This window comes from Aythya marila (genome assembly GCF_965140915.1).
Source record: "Aythya marila genome assembly, chromosome: 5".
NCBI lineage: Eukaryota > Metazoa > Chordata > Aves > Anseriformes > Anatidae > Aythya > Aythya marila.
The window spans coordinates 31,706,933-31,727,048 of NC_139046.1; the positions used below are offsets into that span (position 1 = coordinate 31,706,933).

General features: G+C 38.6%; 1 protein-coding gene across 4 annotated transcripts in view; it reads left to right on the top strand.

Annotated features, from left to right (window-relative positions):
* CKAP5 (cytoskeleton associated protein 5) overlaps positions 1 to 19,737 on the top strand; it is a 48,020-nt gene extending 28,283 nt beyond the window's left edge. For 2 of the 4 annotated variants that reach the window (XM_082762356.1, XM_082762357.1), the window contains exons 24-45: positions 254 to 382; positions 1,029 to 1,223; positions 1,578 to 1,713; positions 3,220 to 3,308; positions 4,106 to 4,216; positions 4,510 to 4,635; positions 5,325 to 5,474; positions 5,738 to 5,941; positions 6,189 to 6,324; positions 7,136 to 7,329; positions 9,064 to 9,236; positions 10,372 to 10,545; positions 10,995 to 11,115; positions 11,815 to 11,994; positions 12,276 to 12,463; positions 12,889 to 12,964; positions 13,766 to 13,954; positions 14,033 to 14,170; positions 14,709 to 14,792; positions 14,886 to 15,045; positions 16,666 to 16,820; positions 17,311 to 19,737. In XM_082762356.1, coding sequence (XP_082618482.1) covers positions 254 to 382; positions 1,029 to 1,223; positions 1,578 to 1,713; positions 3,220 to 3,308; positions 4,106 to 4,216; positions 4,510 to 4,635; positions 5,325 to 5,474; positions 5,738 to 5,941; positions 6,189 to 6,324; positions 7,136 to 7,329; positions 9,064 to 9,236; positions 10,372 to 10,545; positions 10,995 to 11,115; positions 11,815 to 11,994; positions 12,276 to 12,463; positions 12,889 to 12,964; positions 13,766 to 13,954; positions 14,033 to 14,170; positions 14,709 to 14,792; positions 14,886 to 15,045; positions 16,666 to 16,820; positions 17,311 to 17,565 — 3,363 coding nt within the window. In that variant the 3' untranslated portion in view covers positions 17,566 to 19,737. The remainder of the gene's footprint in view (positions 1 to 253; positions 383 to 1,028; positions 1,224 to 1,577; positions 1,714 to 3,219; positions 3,309 to 4,105; positions 4,217 to 4,509; positions 4,636 to 5,324; positions 5,475 to 5,737; positions 5,942 to 6,188; positions 6,325 to 7,135; positions 7,330 to 9,063; positions 9,237 to 10,371; positions 10,546 to 10,994; positions 11,116 to 11,814; positions 11,995 to 12,275; positions 12,464 to 12,888; positions 12,965 to 13,765; positions 13,955 to 14,032; positions 14,171 to 14,708; positions 14,793 to 14,885; positions 15,046 to 16,665; positions 16,821 to 17,310) is intronic. The other 2 variants (XM_082762358.1, XM_082762359.1) reach the window with 2 other exon arrangements.
* Positions 19,738 to 20,116: the final 379 nt, after the last annotated feature.

The window sequence follows — 20,116 nt, forward strand, 5'->3', positions numbered from 1 at the left end:
ATGGTAGCAAGTTCAGAGTGCTTCTAAGGATGCCTTTTATCATTTTTTAGTAGTAGTTTAGTAAAAAAGGACAAATTAGTATGATGCAATTTGTTCATTTCTGCATCTCATAGCATTACTAAAAATAGGTTCTTCTGAATATTAGGTTTCTCGAGCAGTGAAGAGAAGGTTTCAAAGCCTATAACCTAGAATCTTCTGTTGTAATCTTCTGACCCTTCTTTAGAATTATTCTTCTTAAATCTTTTTGTTACAGAATAATGTTCGTGCTGCTGCGTTAGCAACTGTGAATGCCTGGGCTGAACAAACAGGAATGAAGGAGTGGTTGGAAGGTGAAGATCTATCTGAGGAACTCAAAAAAGAAAATCCGTTCCTAAGACAAGAGGTAGGCTTCTGCTAAGTAAACATCTCCACATGTGCATGTAATCAAGATAACCTTACTTACAAAGGAATATGTTCAATTAAGCAGACTGACATTGCATAATACGACCGTTACATGGGTAAACAAGTAACTCTGTTCTTACTGACAAAATGTCAAACTTCACAAGGCTGATGAGCTGTCACCCCTGCATGTTAGCCGTAATTCAGATTTCATTGCCTCCCAAATGGAAAGTTTGCCTGTTTTGATTACCCTTTTGTTTTTTTTCTAATTAACCCTATGGTGATGAAGACCTGAACTGAACTGGAGGCATTAATAAATTGAAGTGAATGAAGTGCAACTTATTAATCAGCTGTGCTAGCTGAAATTACAATGCTTTTTTTCAAAAGGAAGAAACAGCTCAAGCAGTCTTAGCTAACCAGGCTCCAAATTTTAAATTAGCTGCATATTGACATACTGTACTCATTTTTTTTAAACTGCTGATATTAAAGTTCACATTAAGAATGTTTGTCTGAACAGATGTTGTAGGGCTTTGTTCTTTTTGTGTGTGGAGATGTGAAACACTTCTACAACTGAGCTGCTCTTTGGCTTATGCTAGGTGTTCCAAATAGCAGCAAGCACTTCCCTAGAAACTTTTTATTCTTTCTTTCAGCTGCTTGGTTGGTTAGCTGAAAAGTTGCCTACCCTCCGTGCTGTTCCTTCTGACCTGCTCTTGTGTGTGCCTCACCTCTACTCCTGTCTTGAAGATCGAAATGGGGATGTGCGTAAAAAGGCACAGGATGCCTTGCCGTTCTTTATGATGCATCTTGGATTTGAGAAGATGGCAAAAGCCACCAGCAAGCTGAAGGTATTGTTGTCACTAAGATTAGATAATGTGACCTTGAATAGTGGATATTAACAAGTCACACTCACAATCTCATGACTTGATGTCTTCGGTCATTAAAAGCCTGTCTTCAGTCCCTTTGAGTTCAATGCAAATAGCATCAGGATTGCTAGTTCACGTTTCCTATAGGTCCTGCAGAAAGAAGCTAACGGATGACATGTGCTTTACCTCAGAACAGAAATATCTGAAAATATAATATTTTAAGATAAGCATCGTGGAAGATGCTAACTAGAGAGTGGTACTGTTTGCCTTGTCTGTAGCATGTATTAGCATCGTAAAACTTCCATATCCGTTACTTTTTCCCCCTCTGTTCTCTAGCCAACTTCCAAAGACCAGGTACTGGCCATGCTTGAGAAAGCCAAGGCCAACATGCCAGCCAAACCAGCTCCTGCTGCTAAAGCATCTTCCAGAGTGGGTGGGGGAGCAGCTCCAGCCAAATTCCAACCTGCATCAGGTAACCTCTCGAGTTTTGGGAAATGAGCAATAGAAGGGTGGGTTTTCCTTCCTTTAAGTAAATTTATTGGGTTAAATAGCACTTTGAAGTTTGATTATATTTTTTGAGAGCACAGCTTCAGTAAAATTGATTCTCTAATTGATTTTCCCAACTTGGGACTACATAAAAAGGAGTTTTATTTGCATGATCTGAGCATTAGAATTAGTGGATAAGCTTACAGTTACTGTACTAAGTTTGAGATAGTAGGTCAGTCATCTGCAGGGAAGAGCTTTTGGCTATATATGGATATTACTAACTGCGGTACGCCATTGTAGAGTTTGTTGTAGACATTCTTTTTAGATTGATAAGCAAGTTGTTTTGAAGGTAACTTTCGGAAATACTCTTTACACAAAGTCTGTGGTCTGGACTATTACTAAAAACATGGTTTCATAGGTCCAAAGACAAGGGTGTCAGTGGAATATTAACCTGGAAATCTGTTTTAATATTATGTACCTGTATCTAAAGAAACAGAACAACACTTAAAAAAAGAAGTCTGAACTTTTGAACAACAACAAAAAAAAGTTAAAATCTTGGTCCTTCTCAATTTCTAAATTAACTTCTATTGATTTAGTACTATGCATTTCTGAAAGAGTATCCTTGCAGAGAATGACTTGATTACGCTTGTATTTACTCAAACTTCTTCAGTGCATGCAGGCAAATTAATAGTCTTACGTATCTGTTTCACGGAGCTTAAGTTTTGAGGTTTCCAGGGAACCTTTTTGTCAAGACCACTTAACAGGAGAAGGAATTTCAGCGTAGTTAGAGTTGCAAACAGCTTTGTGCTTCAGTCAGTTGTGCCTGTGGTTCTGGTCAGGGTTCTGGTCAGTCATGCAGTTGATTTGACTTTCATTGTAGGAGGGTGTGGGGTTTCTTCTTGTTTTCGTTTTGTTTGCTTGTTTTTAAAATCGTTCCATACAACTGTCTGCGAGCTTCTCTTTGAAAATATCTGTGGTATCGAAAATAAAAAATGGCTTAATTGTTATGCTAAAATCGATTACCAAAAAATTCTGTGACAACACTTAAAAATTATCTGGATGATCTGTCCAGTGTAGTTTACTGTGGGGCTACTGGAATGCTTGTGCTGACACAAGGGAGAGGGTGACAGGATTGGGTTACAGGGGATTAGAAGAAGCAGTCCTGCATTATCTCCTTCTTAGGGTCAGCTTGCCTGCTCAAACTGAGGACAGCTACAGCTTCAGACATGAGCACACACAGTACATCTGCGTGCATGTTTTTAAACCTATTTTGATAATGACAAATTTGACATAGTATGATTTTAATTGAGAACTTTGTACGCTAACATGCAATAGAAGGAATTTCTTTTACACATTTGAAGTCCTCAGATATCAGTGTGACAAAGGCATTATTATCTTCATCAACATTTTTTCTTCTCTGCTAAGGACAGAAAACCAGCACTGACCTAAAATAGACTTGCGTGTAGTTTGAAATGGTCTGTTGTTTTTCCAGCTTTTGCTGAAGATTCAGGGTCCAACACCATGGAATCCAAGCCTGATCCCAAAAAAGCCAAAGCAGGAGGTGCCTCCTCTAAAGCTAAGGTATGCTGATTGCATTTTGTATGAAATCGGTTCAATTAAGTTAGTAGATGTAGTTTGTTAACGTATTATAAGTTTAAAAAAAAGAGTATAGCCCTTGCTAGGGACTGCATTTACTAAGAATTATTGTGATTGTCTGATTTCTGAAATTGTTCCCATATCATCTACTTCATCACTATTTTTTTTGTTATTAACTGTTGAATTAGTCTGTTGGCACAAATGCAGTTTTGTGAACAGCTTACTCCATGTTCTGAATATGCTTGATGTCCTTGGTTTCATGCAATTGAGAACTCACTATTTCTATTGCAGTTCCAACATTATACTTGGTACAGTAGTTTTGAGCCCATGTATTGGAAGAAATTAATCTCTCCTTTACAGTAGGGCGCATAAAATGCGCTCTCACACAGGAGAAGGAAGATGCTTAAATGCATAGTAATAGCCTCAGCTGTGGCTTACATTTGAATTGTGGTTAGGTGTTTCTGCTTTGTTACAGTAATTTTTCTGCTATTAATTTTTAAACGCAACAACAAAAAGAAAACCTGTTCTACAGTCCTGTTGCCTCCTTTGTTGAAAGTAATGCTGTAATGAGATCAGTTTTGATACAGGTCCAGATTTATGACAGAAAAGAATGAATCAAACTTTGAAGGATATTATAGGCTTGCCTAGGTTAATACGTTCATCTGTCAAAACTCTGATGCCAGAATTAATGCCTCTGCTGTGAACTCATAGGAATTTTGGAATAGTAGCTCTAGTGAGTAAATCTTTCTAACAACAAAGCCTTTTTTGTGGCTTATTTACAGCAGTCAGATGTTAATAGCACTATGTCCAAGGGCAATACCAGCCTGTCCAAAACTAATACAAGCCTCAGCAAAGGCAATACCAGTCTGGCAAAGAACAAATCTGTCAAACAGGTACCACGTTGGGTTTTAGGGATGTGTGTGGGTGACTAGTGCACTGGTTGAGTGACATGTCATATTTCACGGAGTACTATTGCGCACATTGTCATGGGTATTGCTTCCACAGCAGCAGAGCACGTACTTCTAAAATTCTAATCAATGTTACTCTTCTAGTTTCTCTCTGGCTCTTGTACACCTTGGCAGCATGAGGTTGGCTGGTATCTAACGCTTGCAATTGCTTGCCTAAGGCATGTATGTGTCTTGCATTGCCTCTTAAAACCTTGTGTTTGTGTTGTGTTTTTTTTCAGGGTGTACAGGGGAAGAAAGTATTAAGTAAGCCTACTTTGAAGGAAGATGATGATAAATCGGGTCCTATTTTTATCATAGTCCCAAATGGGAAAGAGCAGAGAATGAAAGATGAGAAAGGTCTGAAGGTGAGGAAAAAAAAATGGATGTATTCACCTGTTTTGAAGTAGTATAACCTCATACCTTCCTTTTTGTTCTGGTACTTAGTTAAACATGCTAGGGCATGAAAGTACTAGGCTCTGTCCATCCTTTGGATTGATTTTTCTACTGTCTGGTTGACTTTCACAGGTCCGTATCAGTCTTACTGTGGTGTTTTTGTTTTTCCTGAATTTTGTGCATTCTTGTAAAACACAAAGGCCTTTTTACAACTTCATTCAGTGGAGAACTCTCTCGGGTATCAAGTTAATCGACTGTTTTCACATAACTAATTCTAGAGTTGTAAGATCCACTGTAAATTCTTCATGCTTGTTTTTTTTAACAGCACTTCTTATAAAGCTTGTCTTATCCGTGGAAGTTCTGTTATTTAAAACACAGGGTTTATCGATTACTTGCTAGTGAATAGGCCTATTTTGCCTAAAAACAACCATTTAAAGTAACTGGTAATAATTAAGGTAACAGCCTAAAGATAACCACTCTACATAATCTTTCACATAAGCCAAGATGAGGAAACACCACCAAACTTTTCCCCACTGCCTTTTGATGATGAGAAGACTTTGAAAACAGATTCTGAAGCAATATTAAAAGCAATGCAACTTGCAGGTTATTTCAAGAACAGAAGGTACTGCATGCTTTGAGTTCTAAATGCTGGCTTTTGCAGGTGTTAAAGTGGAATTTCACTACTCCTCGTGATGAATATATTGAGCAGCTGAAGACTCAGATGTCCAGTTGTGTGGCCAAATGGCTACAGGATGAGATGTTTCACGCAGACTTTCAGCACCACAACAAAGCACTGGCTGTTATGATTGAGGTAAGTTTGGATCTGTGATAGTGGATGACAACATATAAAATTATTCCTTACTGTTTCTTGAGAGAGGAAAAAATGAGTTAGTTCACTGGAGACTTCATAGAATTTCAGAAAGCTGTACAAGGTAAAAGTGAGCACTTGAAATTTTAGGAGTCAACCAGTAAAAGTAGACAGTTTTAACAGGCATAACTTTTCCTTATATCTGCCATCTTGAACAGAGTTACACTTTGCACAACCTCCTTTTTTTCTTTTCCTGTCACTTCAAGCATTTGGAGAGTGAAAAAGATGGAGTCATCAGCTGCCTGGATCTGATCTTAAAGTGGCTGACCCTGCGGTTCTTCGATACCAACACAAGTGTTCTCATGAAAGCACTTGAGTACCTCAAATTGCTTTTCAATTTGCTGAGTCAAGAAGAGTATCACCTTACTGAAAATGAAGCATCCTCTTTCATCCCGTATCTCATCCTAAAGGTACTTTTCATTGTTTAAGTTAACCTTATTTTTTGTGGGAAACATAGGATGGCGTCAAACACCTCAGTAATTTGTTCTTTTTGAATATATCGCACATCTGACTTTAAAAGGCATTTGCAAAACCATTCTTGATGCAAAAACCTTTTTTGGGTTTTCTTAACATTATTTAGACTGTCTCATCAATGGTAAGATGAGGCTGTTGAAAATGTTACGTATTTTCCACACACATGCCAATCTTTTCTTCTAGGTAGGAGAACCAAAAGATGTCATCCGCAAAGATGTCCGTGCCATTCTGAACAGGATGTGTCTCATATATCCAGCCAGCAAGATGTTTACTTTTATCATGGAGGGGACAAAATCTAAAAACTCAAAACAGCGTGCAGGTGGGAAATAGCATTATGAACTGAGCAATTGCAAGTAGTTCAAACTGTATGGTTTAGTATTCCAAAAAGCCAGCATAACTTTTGGTGAAACATGAGATTTGCCCTGTGTGTAGAATTCTGTGCACTTGCAAATAATCCTTACGGGGTGTAGATTTTAAAGGAGAATAATCTTTATTTTGTGTCTTTGGGAGGTACAACAATCTGTTAAATTACTATCAATGTTAAGATAGTCTCCCTTGAGTATGCTTGTCTTAATAAAATAGTACTAGGGAGAATGGTGATGAGAATATTGTCCAAGTGACTAGGGGACTCGGATAAACTGATCAGAACTTTGAAAAGAAGTATCTCTACACTGCACATCTGTCTTAATTATATTTTGGGAATTATTTATCATATGGTGTTTGTGTAGTTCAGACCACTCTGGTCACCTTAGGGATATCTCATCCTGATATAACTAGAGAGTTAAATTCTATGCATAAAACAACATTGTAAGCTCACAACTGTCTAAGCTACCTAGATGTAAAGTTAAACATCACATTGCTTGTATATGGTAATAGGAAATATTTGCAATGGTATGGGGATGACCGACAGCTCTAACATGCTATCTCTGTGCCACTTGCCCCATGAATCACCTGGAGAGTGTGTATCTATCAACAGGGAGGGCAAAAATTACTGTTCTGATAAGAAATTCAGCATTGTGATTCATGCTTCTCTACAGTGAACATTCAAATTGTGCAAGCAGCACAGAAATCTGAGGGCTCTCTTCCCAGCAGCTTTAAATTTGCATGTGTGTGTCATTTTCTTCCTCTAGAGTGCCTGGAAGAGCTTGGATGTCTGGTTGAATCATATGGCATGAATGTATGCCAGCCAACTCCAGGGAAAGCCTTGAAAGAAATGGCAACTCACATTGGTGATAGGGACAACACTGTGCGCAATGCTGCACTGAACACCATTGTGACTGTCTATAATGTTCATGGTGACCAAGTATTCAAGCTGATTGGAAATGTAAGTGTAACTGGAAATACGTCCTTTTGTTCAAATCCATACGCTTGCGTAGGGATTTGCACTGTTTTTCTTGTGATGGGTCATGTTACATTTTGCTGTTGGTGTCAAGAGCATTTTTGTTATGTTGGGAATAACTTGCTATACCATAGATACCCTAAAAGTTGATTATTTTTTTTCCTGACTGTGAAATTTATAACCTGGTTGCTCATGAATGAAAAGTAAAATTTGCAGAAATGAGCAAAACACTGACCTTTAATAGGAATTAAGAAGTTTGTAAGGAACAACTTGCTACAGAGTTTGGAATTCTTGTGATTTGAAATGAGATTTGGATAAACTTGGCCAAAAAAAAAAATGCTAGTTGTTGAGGCTTCCTCAAGTACTTGGCTTGCTTTTTTTTTTTCCTATGCCTATCTCCACAAGCTGTTTAGCAGCTGAAGTCTGGTAAGTTTGGTTTGTTTGCTTTATCTTACTGCACTTACGTGTTGAAGGTCTGTGCCAGTCCTGTGTAGCTTTGTATTGCTGTTGTTTTGTTTTCTGGAAATCATATTTATCCATGTTATATAAATGCAGCAGAAGTTAAAGGTAGCAAAACTCAGTTTCCAAAATAAGCTGGTCTCCCATTCTCGAGCGGTGGAAAGCCAGTTTCTTGAGTTTTCTACAATTGTTGTGCATAACAGATCAGGTATCCTGAATTCTAACTTGAGTCAAGAGCTTTTAGACCACTTTCTCCTGTTCTGTTCTCTGAATTTGCGGTCTCTCTCAATAATGTTTTTAGCAACACTTAAACTGCTGGGAATATGATGGTAATGAGCAGGGAAACAAGGCTGTTGACTCCACACTCCCTTTCTGGTTCCTGAAGTAATTCAGGATGCTATATTGAAATTGGTTTAATGTGATTCTCTGTTACTTTCACTAGTAGCAATCTCTGTGTGAAGTAATGCTGCATTTTCTTCAACCTGTTAGATTCACTTCTTATTTTAGATCTCTTGTTCGGAGTGCAGTCTGCCTCCTTTTGAGTGTTATGTTGCATAGTCCATTTCCAGATTTTCGAGGTTAAGAAAAGAATTGCTGTCAGCTTCAGAATGCCCTGCCTAGTCCCTATATCCACAGCATTTCAGAAAGGTTTATACATCTTATAAGTGCTGGAGAGTACCACCCACAAAAATGTCCAGGCTACTTTTGCTCAAATGTTGTTACTGGTAATCCTCAGTCCTGTAGATAAGCATATAAATATGCTTCTTATCACCGCAAGAGTTGCAGCATTCAGTTGGCTTACCTTGTTTTCACGTTGAGTTATGGGTACATTCAATAGGCCAGCTCTAGAAGGACCCTGGCTTTTGTGACAGGGTCCACAGTGTTAAAACATTGACTGGGCTTCCTAACAGGGGATATGGATATGTGAGTGGGTAGTTTGGTTTTTCAGCAACACGAGCAACAGTTAGAAGTACATGGTAGTGCCAGGGTTTGAATTCAGAATGACTTGTTTCTTGGAAACTGTGGACTAGAACTGGCTGTATTCCATATTACAGCTTGTTAACATGGGTTAATTTAACACCTTCAGGAGTATCTGGTAGCACAGAGTGGCCCTGATAGAGTGCTGCTAAATGGTGGTGTTGAGCTACCCTTGGTATTATGAAATCTAAGTCTGAGGTAGTAAGCGTATACCTCCTATAAATGACCAAGATTTCTAAATTCAACACAACTCAAACTAAGTGAAAGCATTATTTTTTGTAGCTATCAGAAAAAGACATGAGCATGCTGGAGGAGAGAATAAAACGATCAGCCAAGAGACCATCAGCAGCTCCCGTGAGACAAGTAGAGGAGAAACCTCAGCGTGCTCAAAACATCAGCGCTAATGCTAGCATGCTGCGGAAGGGACCAGTTGAGGACATGTCTTCCAAACTCAAGTATGTAATGATACGTTGTGGTCTGCAGCTGGTATAGTATGTGTGCTAATATCATGTCCAGCAATGTTATTTTAGTTCTTGTATCATCATCTTTGCATGTTGTGAAAATTGGCCAAATAATTTAAAGCAAAATGTCTAAAATTTTTTTTGTCTTGTCTGTCTTTAAATCTTTCTAAATGGTCTTGTGCCTTTTTTCACTGCTTCTCCATGGACAGAATTATGTATCGCACTTATAGGATGTAAGTACTGCCCACTAACTCCTTGGTAGCAAGGCTCTTATCTTTTAATTTCTATCCTGGTCATGCCTTCCTGTGGGTGACAGGTTTATCAAGGCTGACTCTAGGTTATTTACATTCTCTGATCTAAATGAAAGTAAGGAACAAAAAATACATGTTTCTACAAAGCTAACTGTAGATCAAAGTGCAGGCAGACATGGCACTTTGGCTAGGTAGCTGTTGAAAATGCTGGGAGAATTTAGGATTACACGTTACATTTGGTGTTTACTGAGCCCTGTTCTTGTTAGGGCAGGCAAATAGTGCAGAAGTGGATGAGCATGTGTGAGTCATGGAGCCTGGAGCAACAGTACTAGAAACAAAAGCTCAGAAACAGTATTTCTAACACTTGCTTGTTATCTTGGAATAAAAGTCCCTGTTGAGAATCATGTACTAGAACACTTCTGTTGAAAGATATACTACAAAACATTAGTTCTGAAGGACAATGAGAGTCCTACATTCAGTTAAGCTTGCAAGATTCCCATATGCATATGCATCCTATTCATCAGTTGAAAAAGCCCCCCATGAAACTTAACTCTGTATTCCATTCATGCTACTTTAAGCTGTGCTGGAACACTTTCAGAATGAACCAGTGTGTACCTAACACTGCTGTAGGGGGGTTTCAGGTTGTATTACGAGCATTACTAAGAAGGCAACTAGCAGCTACTCTTCTGACCCTATTAAAAAAATGTTTTAATAAGGGGAATAGCAAAGGGGATTGATTATTAAGGGGCTCGAATAAAATCATATCTCCAAAATCTGTGCTATTCTATTATGAGAGCTTTAGGGCTACCAGTGGATGCTAGTGCTAGTACTCATGCCTGTTGTATATACAATTAACACCTCTCTCCTGGTTTCTGTAGCCAAAATCGCAACATGGGCGGTCACTCTGAGACATCACATGCAGTTCCACGGGAATTCCAGCTGGATCTTGATGAAATTGAAAATGACAATGGTCCTGTCAAATGTGAGATGCCAGCACTTGTACAGCACAAACTAGATGACATCTTTGAGCCAGTTCTGATTCCTGAGCCCAAGTGAGTCTAGTTGCATCTCTTTAATGAAGTCATAGGGCTACTTGAAACTATTTTGAGAAGCTGAAATGACCGTGCTGGTTTGTACATTCAAACCTCTTTACATAACAATGCAAACAGTCAACTAGTTCGAAGATAGATGTCAAAGTGACAGTAGGGGGTACTGTTCTAAAGTCTGGATAAGTTTTTTTTCTAATAAGAAGAGACACTGATTTCTGTTCATTTTTGTATTTTACATGTTTTTTAAGACAATATTGAGTTTCTAAATGTATTATCAGTGTCTTTACATAGTGCAATAGACACGCTACAAATGATTTCTGCCTTCAGTGTCCCCTGTGAAGATGAAATCCTTCTCTCTTGTCTCTAAACTGTCACTGGGGAATAGCAGTTCAGTACGAACCAGAACTCTTTGGAGAAAGGGTAACAAAATCTTGTTTTCTTCAACTGTTTAGGATCCGTGCTGTGTCCCCACACTTTGATGACATGCACAGTAATACAGCTTCTACTATCAACTTCGTCATTTCCCAAGTAGCCAGTGGTGATATAAATACAAGCATCCAGGCTCTGGCCCAGGTAAGAGAACTAAGGTAGCAACTACTCATACTGTATTCAACTATTTATCTGCGAGAGTGATGAGCTGCACTCTGGTGGAGCGACCGTGTTGGGTGACATGGGCTCTGCTCAGAATCTCCCTGATGACAACACTAAGTGCACAGGGGCCATCTGACTCGCTTTAGCAATAAAAATTTTGCTTGATCAAACTTAGAGAAGCACTAAGGGGGAAAAAAAATCAGTACGTCTTTTGGTTTTGTCAAGTGTATGTATACCTATGCTAAAAGTTCGAAAAAGCAGACTTGGAATGAGGCTTAACTTTTAAATGTAAACTGTTTTGCAGGTCCTCAGCAAAAGAATTTTGTATTTTCCCTCATAGCTTTTATGTGTTTATAGGGTGGCTTTAAATATGTAGAAGTGTTTTTTTTCTGGAAGATTTTATGAAGCTGTTAATTCCAGAATCTGTAATGCAGCATGTAATGTTCTCATTTGTACAGGATAGAACTGCAGCTCTATAAAAGAGAAATACTTTGTATTGGGATTAGCAATAGAAATTTGTGGTTACTGGTTTCAGGTAAAAGCTTAGAACAGAAATGCCTTGACAAATAGATTGGAAGGGCAAGACCTTTCTTACAGAAATGTTTTCAAGTTACAGTTATTTTGCACTGTTTTCAGTATGTTGACTTCACTGTACTTGGGTGTTTTGTTTTTAAATCTTAGATTGATGAGGTCCTCAGACAGGAGGACAAAGCAGAAGCAATGTCTGGACATATTGACCAATTTCTAATAGCTACGTTTATGCAGCTTCGGCTAATCTACAATACACACATGGCAGATGAGAAGCTAGACAAAGATGAAATAGTGAAACTTTACAGCTGTATTATTGGGAGCATGATATCGGTAAGGCTTTAACCTACAAATTAATGAGAAAAGCAAGTGATCTCTGTGTGGAAGTTGCAGGCAAATGGACCATCTGACTAATTCCTTACCTTTTGAGTGCTTAGTTGGGGGTTGAAGTATATTCAGAAGTCATTTAGTAGAAGTAACCTCCCTAGTTGCATTTTTATTGTTTAATGTTGAGGGGTGGGGCAGGAATGTCAAAGGATTAGGTAGTGTGGTGAAATCCTTATATTGAAGTATTTCATGCAGGGAAATCTTCTAATCTTGTCCTCAATTGGTAGCTATTTCAGATAGAGAGTCTGGCTCGAGAGGCTTCTACTGGTGTACTGAAGGACCTAATGCACGGTCTTATCACATTAATGCTGGATTCTCGGGTTGAAGACCTCGAGGAGGGTGAACAGGTCATCCGATCAGTCAACCTCTTGGTAGTGAAAGTTCTGGAAAAGTCTGATCAGACCAACATCTTAAGGTATATTTTGAACAAGAAAAAGGAAGTTACAAACTGTGATTACTGCTTCTCTTCACCTGTTCTTCTGTGATCTAATTGTGCTTGTTAGTCATTTTATAAGGAAAGAATGATGTATATAAAATTGTTGAGTTAGTTAATAAAGAGTTGTCATTGATTGTTGGTGGCAGTCAGAGCGTGACTGCACAATCTCTACTGCTGAAGGCAGGTTAAGTGAACTAGCTTAGTGCAATTCTGTGTGCTTGGTAGGTCAGCATACTGCCTCTTAAACTCCTGTAAAGTACTGGAAAGAAAGAGCTCTTACACAACATGACATAAACTGCTGGACTAGCCCCAGTCTCTAGTGTGATACTGTGTTTGGGAACTGGCATCTTATCTGTGTGTAGCACTTCCCTGTGTAATTCTGTTACTGAATTTATTCATTCTAGTGCTTTGCTTGTTCTGCTCCAAGACAGTCTACTAGCAACAGCCAGCTCTCCTAAGTTTTCAGAGCTTGTCATGAAGGTGAGTCTTTAATAGAGATTTCAAACTCCAAAACATTTGGTTTATCTGAATCAACAACCTAACTTTAAAAAACAGATATATTTAAAAAAAAAAAAAAAAAAAGTGACCATAAATTGAAATATTTCTTATAATTCTATTAAATGTTACATGCAGTGACTTCATTGTGTATGCTAAGCTTACATCTGCTAATAGTCACATCCACTAATAGTTCGCAGAAGTTTGTGTGTAAACTCCCTACAGAGGAGTCACCTGCTGGATTTATTTGCTTAGGCACAGCACGGTACTATGCATTCAAAGAATCCCAGGCTGGAGCTGGCTTAAATTTAGGCAGAAGGGACACACAAATGTGTGCATTTATTAGTATGGATGTAATTTTTTTTTCTTTATCATACAACACCCCTTTGTAACTAGCATGGTTTAGGGAACTAAGACTGAGTTCTTCTCATTAAAAATTTAATAAGGCTAAACCTGAAAGCATGTTGTTCAGATGTACTTAGTATGCATGCATTATCTGCTGACACTTCTTAGCACAAAGCATTCAGTCTCCTGTTACTGGTAGTGAGGTCAGCACTAACGCATACAGTTTTATGTATTGTTGCTAAAGAAGGACCTGGACATGGTGCAGCTAGTTACAAAGACTGTATGTACCAGTTAAACAAATTTTGAGAGACATGCTGCATGTGTCAGGGTATGTAGTAGCAGAGTGAAATGACTCATTGATACTTCTGTATAATCTGCTCTTAAAGTACTTAAATGCTTCTTCCATGAGTTGTCTTGCTCTAAGTAAGCCTGTCATTCCAGTGTCTGTGGAGAATGGTGCGTCTTCTTCCGGAAACTATTAATAGCATCAATCTGGATCGGATTCTACTGGATATCCACAATTTCATGAAGGTCTTTCCCAAAGAGAAGCTGAAGCAGTGTAAGAGTGAGTTTCCTATAAGGACACTGAAGACTCTGCTTCACACCCTGTGCAAGCTGAAAGGGCCCAAGGTCAGAGACAGTGATAGTTATTTGCTTTGAAATTGGATGTTAATGTGTTCTATAAAGTTTTTGCCTGTTTTTCTTCAGATCTTAGATCACTTAACGATGATAGACAACAAAAATGAGTCTGAGCTGGAGGCTCACCTATGTAGAGTAATGAAACACTCCATGGACCAGACTGGAAGCAAAGCTGATAAGGATACGGAAAAAGGGGCTTCTCGCACAGTAAGTAACAGAAATGTGATGGTGGGAAGAGGGAATGTAAGGCAATTTACTCAAGGAACAAGCTTAATGACTGTGGAGTATGAAGTAGTACTTACTTGTCCAACATACAACAAACGTTGGAAGTGCTTTCCTAGTTCCACTTCTATGGTGGTTTTGGGAACTTAGTGTGTTTCTGTTATATGCACACAATATTCAGGTGATTTCAGGATCAGATGGTCTCTGAGACATTCAGGTATGCAGCACAGGCTTGATACTGCTTGTTACTGTACTTCATCTGCGAACAGCTGACACTGCCCAAAACAGGTTTTAAACACTGGTCTCTTAGAAGCATGCTTACAGCTTGATGATGTCTTTACTCTCATTCTGTGTAAACAGTGGCTATGCAACAATCCTAGTCACCTCAAGGTTTTCTTCATCTTTGAAGCTCTGTATCCAGCTAACGGGTTTGAGCATACTGTGGATTTGTCTAGCTGCCCTTTATTTTTAAGAGAAGTTTATATTATTCATGTTGTTTAGAAGTTTCCCTTTATTTATTTAGGAGGAAAAAGCTTCAAAGGCCAAAGTGAATGATATTTTGGCAGAGATATTTAAGAAGATTGGCTCCAAGGAGAACACTAAAGAGGTAATTGGTCTCTTCCTGCAAGGAAGAAGGCATGATGCATTAGAATGGCGTATACAGCAGTTGTAGTAATACACAGGAACTCTTCTCTCCCAGGGTTTGGCAGAGCTATATGAATACAAAAAGAAATATTCTGATGCAGACATTGAGCCCTTCCTGAAAAACTCATCTCAGTTCTTCCAGAGCTATGTGGAAAGAGGCCTCCGGCTGATAGAAACAGAACGGGAGGGGAAAGGACGCATTCCTTCTTCTACAGGTATATTTTATAGCAACACAATTTGATTTATGAGAAGCAGACATCATACAAGGAGAGCAGTTGCATGTGCCATGTTAAATATTTGAAATTTTTATGGTATTCTGAAGTAATTTATGTATTCTCTTAGCACTTGCGTTGCTTCATGAGGCACCGTTTGCAGAGACTACACATTTTTTTGTTTATAAGAAAGTTGTTATAACCATTGTCACACTGCATCGAAAATATCTGAAAGGCGCTTGATAAAACAGCTGTTCTAATTTGTTTTAATTTGTCTTGTACTGTGTATTAAACATTAGCATATGTTTCATGTTTCTGGTATCGAGAATTGTTTCTGGAAGGCATACAGCTGGTTTGTAACAGCAGCAGCTGTCAGGTTCTCCTTTCACCTTTTCATTACAAAAACGGTACGGCAGGCTTTTTGCTGGAGCTCTGCTTGTTATGGAATTTGAAAGTTTTAACAGATGTCTCCTTTTCAACAAGTAAACTTCTATATGGTATAAATTACTGTTAAACATGCTTTAAGTTTTAGTGAGTATTTTCGTTGCAGATAAGTACAAATGACTAATGCAGTGTTAGAGAGGAATGTGACAAATGATTAGCTAACAGTAAAACCTGATACAGTCTGGCAAAACTACACTTATTTCTTCAAGTATCTAACTGTCCTGTGAGATTTTAATCTTCAGCTACTGTTCTTTCTCCTGTTCCTGCATTGTGAATTACTGTGAGAAGAAAGCTTATTTCAGAACCTTATAAATGTGTCTGACTAGATAGAACAGAAAATTCTGCATTATGTTCTAAAATTCTGTACAGCCAAGAAATTTTAGTTTGGCAGTTAACACTTTGAATTTGTGCCCCAGTTTTGTCGTCTTTCCCCAACTGTAATAGTTAAATACAATGAAGGATATTGGTCTGTCTTGTGAGCTTGGCTTTATTTAAACCAAGTATAAACACTTTAATTCTCAAATCTATTTTAAACACCCTTGCAGTAAACTAGTAAAAACAAATCCCTGTCCACGCTAAGCGTTGTAACTTGATGTTCACTTCAGAATGAAAGTTTTTCTCCTAATGTGAAGTCCTTTCCTAGTCTTTTAACAAAGTGTTTAAAGTTTCTCTACTACATGCCTTTTGGAAAGCATTATTTCAGATTCAACTGGAATTTGCAATACCTTTCAAGTTAACTGAACAAGAAGTAAAGAGTTTAGAATCAGTGGTGAGGTCTGCCAGAAGTACTACTGAACTTAGAAAAAGAGAAGGCTCCAAATATTTTCCATCCTGCCAGTGTAATTGCTGAGTTCCCTCTATTGTTTACTTTTGATCTGCATCAGCATCTTTCTCCCTCCCATGCACACCCTTCCTTCTCCAGCTGTCAGCACCAGCGCTACTTCTGGAGCTGCTCTACTGCTGCTTAAATGTCTTCATTTCTTTTCTCGCTTTTCAGTTGTTGCTCTTTCAAGGAAATGATCTAATGCATGTGAAAATGCAAAGAGTTTACTAGTCTATGGATTGGTTGATTCTTCATCTATCGCATCTCACTTGAAGCAACTGATCAAGAAGGGTTATTTTTGAGTTTTTAATATTTTATTTTTTCTTTACTTTTTTTCCTCCTCCCCCATCCTCCAGGAATTTCTCCTCAGATGGAAGGAACATGTGTTCCTGTTTCTACCCACACTGTATCTTCATCTATAGGAAACACAAATGGGGAGGAAGTGGGGCCTTCGGTTTACTTGGAAAGATTAAAAATCCTCAGGCAGCGTTGTGGCCTTGACAATGCAAAGGTATTGTATTTGACAATGCTTGCAAATCCTGTGGAGTTGTACCTCATTTGCACTTTTTTTTTTTTTTTTTTTTTTTTTTTTAAGAAATCAAATGATTGGCTCCTCTGTGCCTAAGACAGATTCAAGTCAGAGTCTAGATTTGATCTGAGGCTGAAAGGTCTCAAACGTATTGTCGTGAGTCTAGTGTGACTACTTCTTGCAGATGGTTGGACTTCTGCAGATTTTGTGTCCAAACTGACATCAAGGTAACAAAGAACTACTTTAGAAAAAAAAAAAAAACAAACACAAATTATAGGAATTGAATATTGTAGTTAGCTTTGCATGGTTCTGCCTTTGGCAACTGACTTTATAACACTGATGACTTAGAGGAAAGGAAAGGAAAGATACCACTCTGTTTTCAGTGTTTTCTGATGAAAAGCCATGAATTATGCTCTGTACTTAATGGCTTTTGCCATTATCTGTCTTAACACTTCACTTTCCTCCATCGTAGCAGGAAGACAGACCACCTCTGACATCTCTGCTCTCTAAGCCAGCAGTCCCTACAGTTGCATCCTCTACAGATATGCTTCACAGTAAGCTTTCCCAGCTCCGTGAGTCACGGGAGCAGTACCAACATCTGGACCTGGACTCCAATCAGACTCATTCCTCTGGCATTGGAACTACCCCAGCTTCACCCTCTTCTGCAGCAGCTAATATTGATGACTTGAAAAAAAGATTGGAGAGAATAAAAAGCAGTCGCAAATAGAGATGCGAGAGGGACAGCATCACGGTTGCTTGGGCTGTCTTCAGCTTTAGTTTACTAAACTAGAAGTCTTCATAGTTAAATGGCCTCGTTTAGGCCTAATGTATACAAACTGGTTTATGTATAATACGGTGGATTTTGGGGGGTTGAGTCATTGTGGCACAAGTATTTGTACATACTCTGCTTCTCAGTGAGCATCTCTTGACAATAGAAGGCTGTCTGTGTATTAGTTTTAGTGTACAGACCTGTAAACAACCATCCTCTTGCTCAGACTAGTTTCTCATAACTTGTTTTTTATTTGTAAAATTGTCGTTAAGATCTTTTTTCCTAGTTCTTAACTCTTAGAAGATCTTTAGTGCTTTCACTTTTAATTTTGTGAATTCTTCTCCATGTAATCCTTGAACTGTTGATTCTGTATGGACACATGGCATGAAGTAACTAATTTAAGTGTCTTTTGTAAATAAAGTTTGCATTAACTATACCAGTCTCTGTAGGAACAGCAGTGACTGCTGGCGAGAGAAGTTGCTCTCTATTCCTGAATGTTAGTGACTGGGCATCTAGCAACTGAACTGAGTTATTGACATGAACACGGGGCTTGGATATATTATAGGGACGATGAGTATATTCAGTGTATACTATCTGTGGGTTGCAGTCCTGAGACTTTGCACTCTTCTATAAGCAGTAGTGCATTTTTTCGTGTAGTTGCTCTTTATTTTTGTTCCAGAATATGGTTTCAGTAAGTTGAGACTGCTTAGTTTGCTAACATGCTTATTTTAAATTACTAATCCTTGTGATGCCTCTACCCAGATTAAGCATAATCTCATCTGTGTACAAATAATGCTTTCTCTTTGAGGGAGCCTGCTGCTGTTGATAAGGAATAGATTAGCAGTGAAGTACAGTCAGTGTACTCGCTTATCCTGAATTTATTTAAGTGGTCGTCTTCAGGTAGACTGCAGCACCACATTCAGTTGCATTTAAACATCCAATGTTAGCAAACTCTCCTGTTTTATAAAACTAGAAAAGACCTGGTAGTGTTAGTCTGCAAAAGCTGCAGTCACTGCTTTTTAATTCGAGAGAGAGTTCTGACTAGCCTTTTTCAGAAGCAACGAGTACGAAAGCTTAAAGACCTACACTGTGTAGCCTTTCTAGCCCTTTCATCTCTAGGGAGGTGATGTATTTTAACCTTGCTACTTCACTTCCGTGGGTGAGCTGGTTGTGAAGTATAAATTCCACATCTGTTCCATAGCTGGACTGGAGTTGTTGAGGAGTTGGATGGGCAGGCTTAAAACAGCACGTTTCTGCTCTGGGTTTTAACTTGGTTCCATGTAACTGCTGCTTTTGTTGTTTGCTCTGGGACCCAACAGTCTCTGCATCTGGGCTGTTGCTGAATCAATCTTGCCTGATTATAGTAAAAAACAGACTTTAAATTAATACCTGTATAACAAATCTATGCTAGAGCTTCTGCAAATGGCTGCAATTTTCCTGTTACAGGACCCCTAGGCTGGGGTTGCAGTGGATTTGTAATACTGCTTGGTGCTTGTGGTGAGTTTGTGCACTGTGATAGCAGGTGACTTGTGAGCGTTCACCATCCTGTGTTAATTGACATGATGCCATTCATTGCTCCACCGCTTTGATTTAGTAGTTGCAGTCTCCTATCCTAACCTGAAGCGGTCATGCCCTTTCTTGTGAAACACACCTGAATGACAAGTGGAAGTGTTTGGACGTTATTGGTAAGTGCTGAGGTTTTGTGCACTTAAATTGAGGCTGTTTGCGAATAGTTGATGTCTGGCTTGCATTGGAGTTACTGCCACTACCTCTCAATTATCAGCTGCTTTTTGAAACCTACTGACATTTAAATGAACCCATGTGTTGATTTACTGTACCACATCTAGCAGACATTCTGAAGAGCTGTTTGTTAATTAGCTCAGGATGTTAAAACAGTGATGCCTGCAAACCTGCATACAACTATTTTAAACTTGAAACTGAATTGGGAGTGAAGTACAGGAATAATTGAGTAGAAGATATAGTTGCTTACTATGAATGAGTTTTTGCCCTGTGTCTCTGTAGTGTTTGGTTGGACTCAATATCCTGGGAGTTCTGAACTAAAACTTGTGCACATAAATTAATAAAGCCTAATCTTTAGCCCAGAAAATATTTAAATAACATTAAACTGAGTTTTAAAAATGATTCTTCTGTATTGTTTGTAATAAGTCCGCATTAACAGTGACTTACTCCAGAAATTGTATGGTCCTGGTTCCCATCTGTTAGATAGTTTCTTACAGATACTGGATAGTTGTGGAAGGGTGAGGCTAAAAATGCAAGCATTAGAAGTGCTAAACATTTTCATTTTTCTATGCCTGTGGGTATCAGTGACTTTAAATGGTTGTGGAATGGTTGTGCAGTTAAAAATTGGTTTCTTCAGGTATCTCTGGGAAGTTGTTATTGTACTTGCTTTGGGAAATTAAAGTGGGTTGTCTTCAAGTTGGTTCCCAGATAAGCCATCTTCAAGGAGGTTGCAAAAGCAAAACACAGTAATTGATTGCTAACTTTGTTA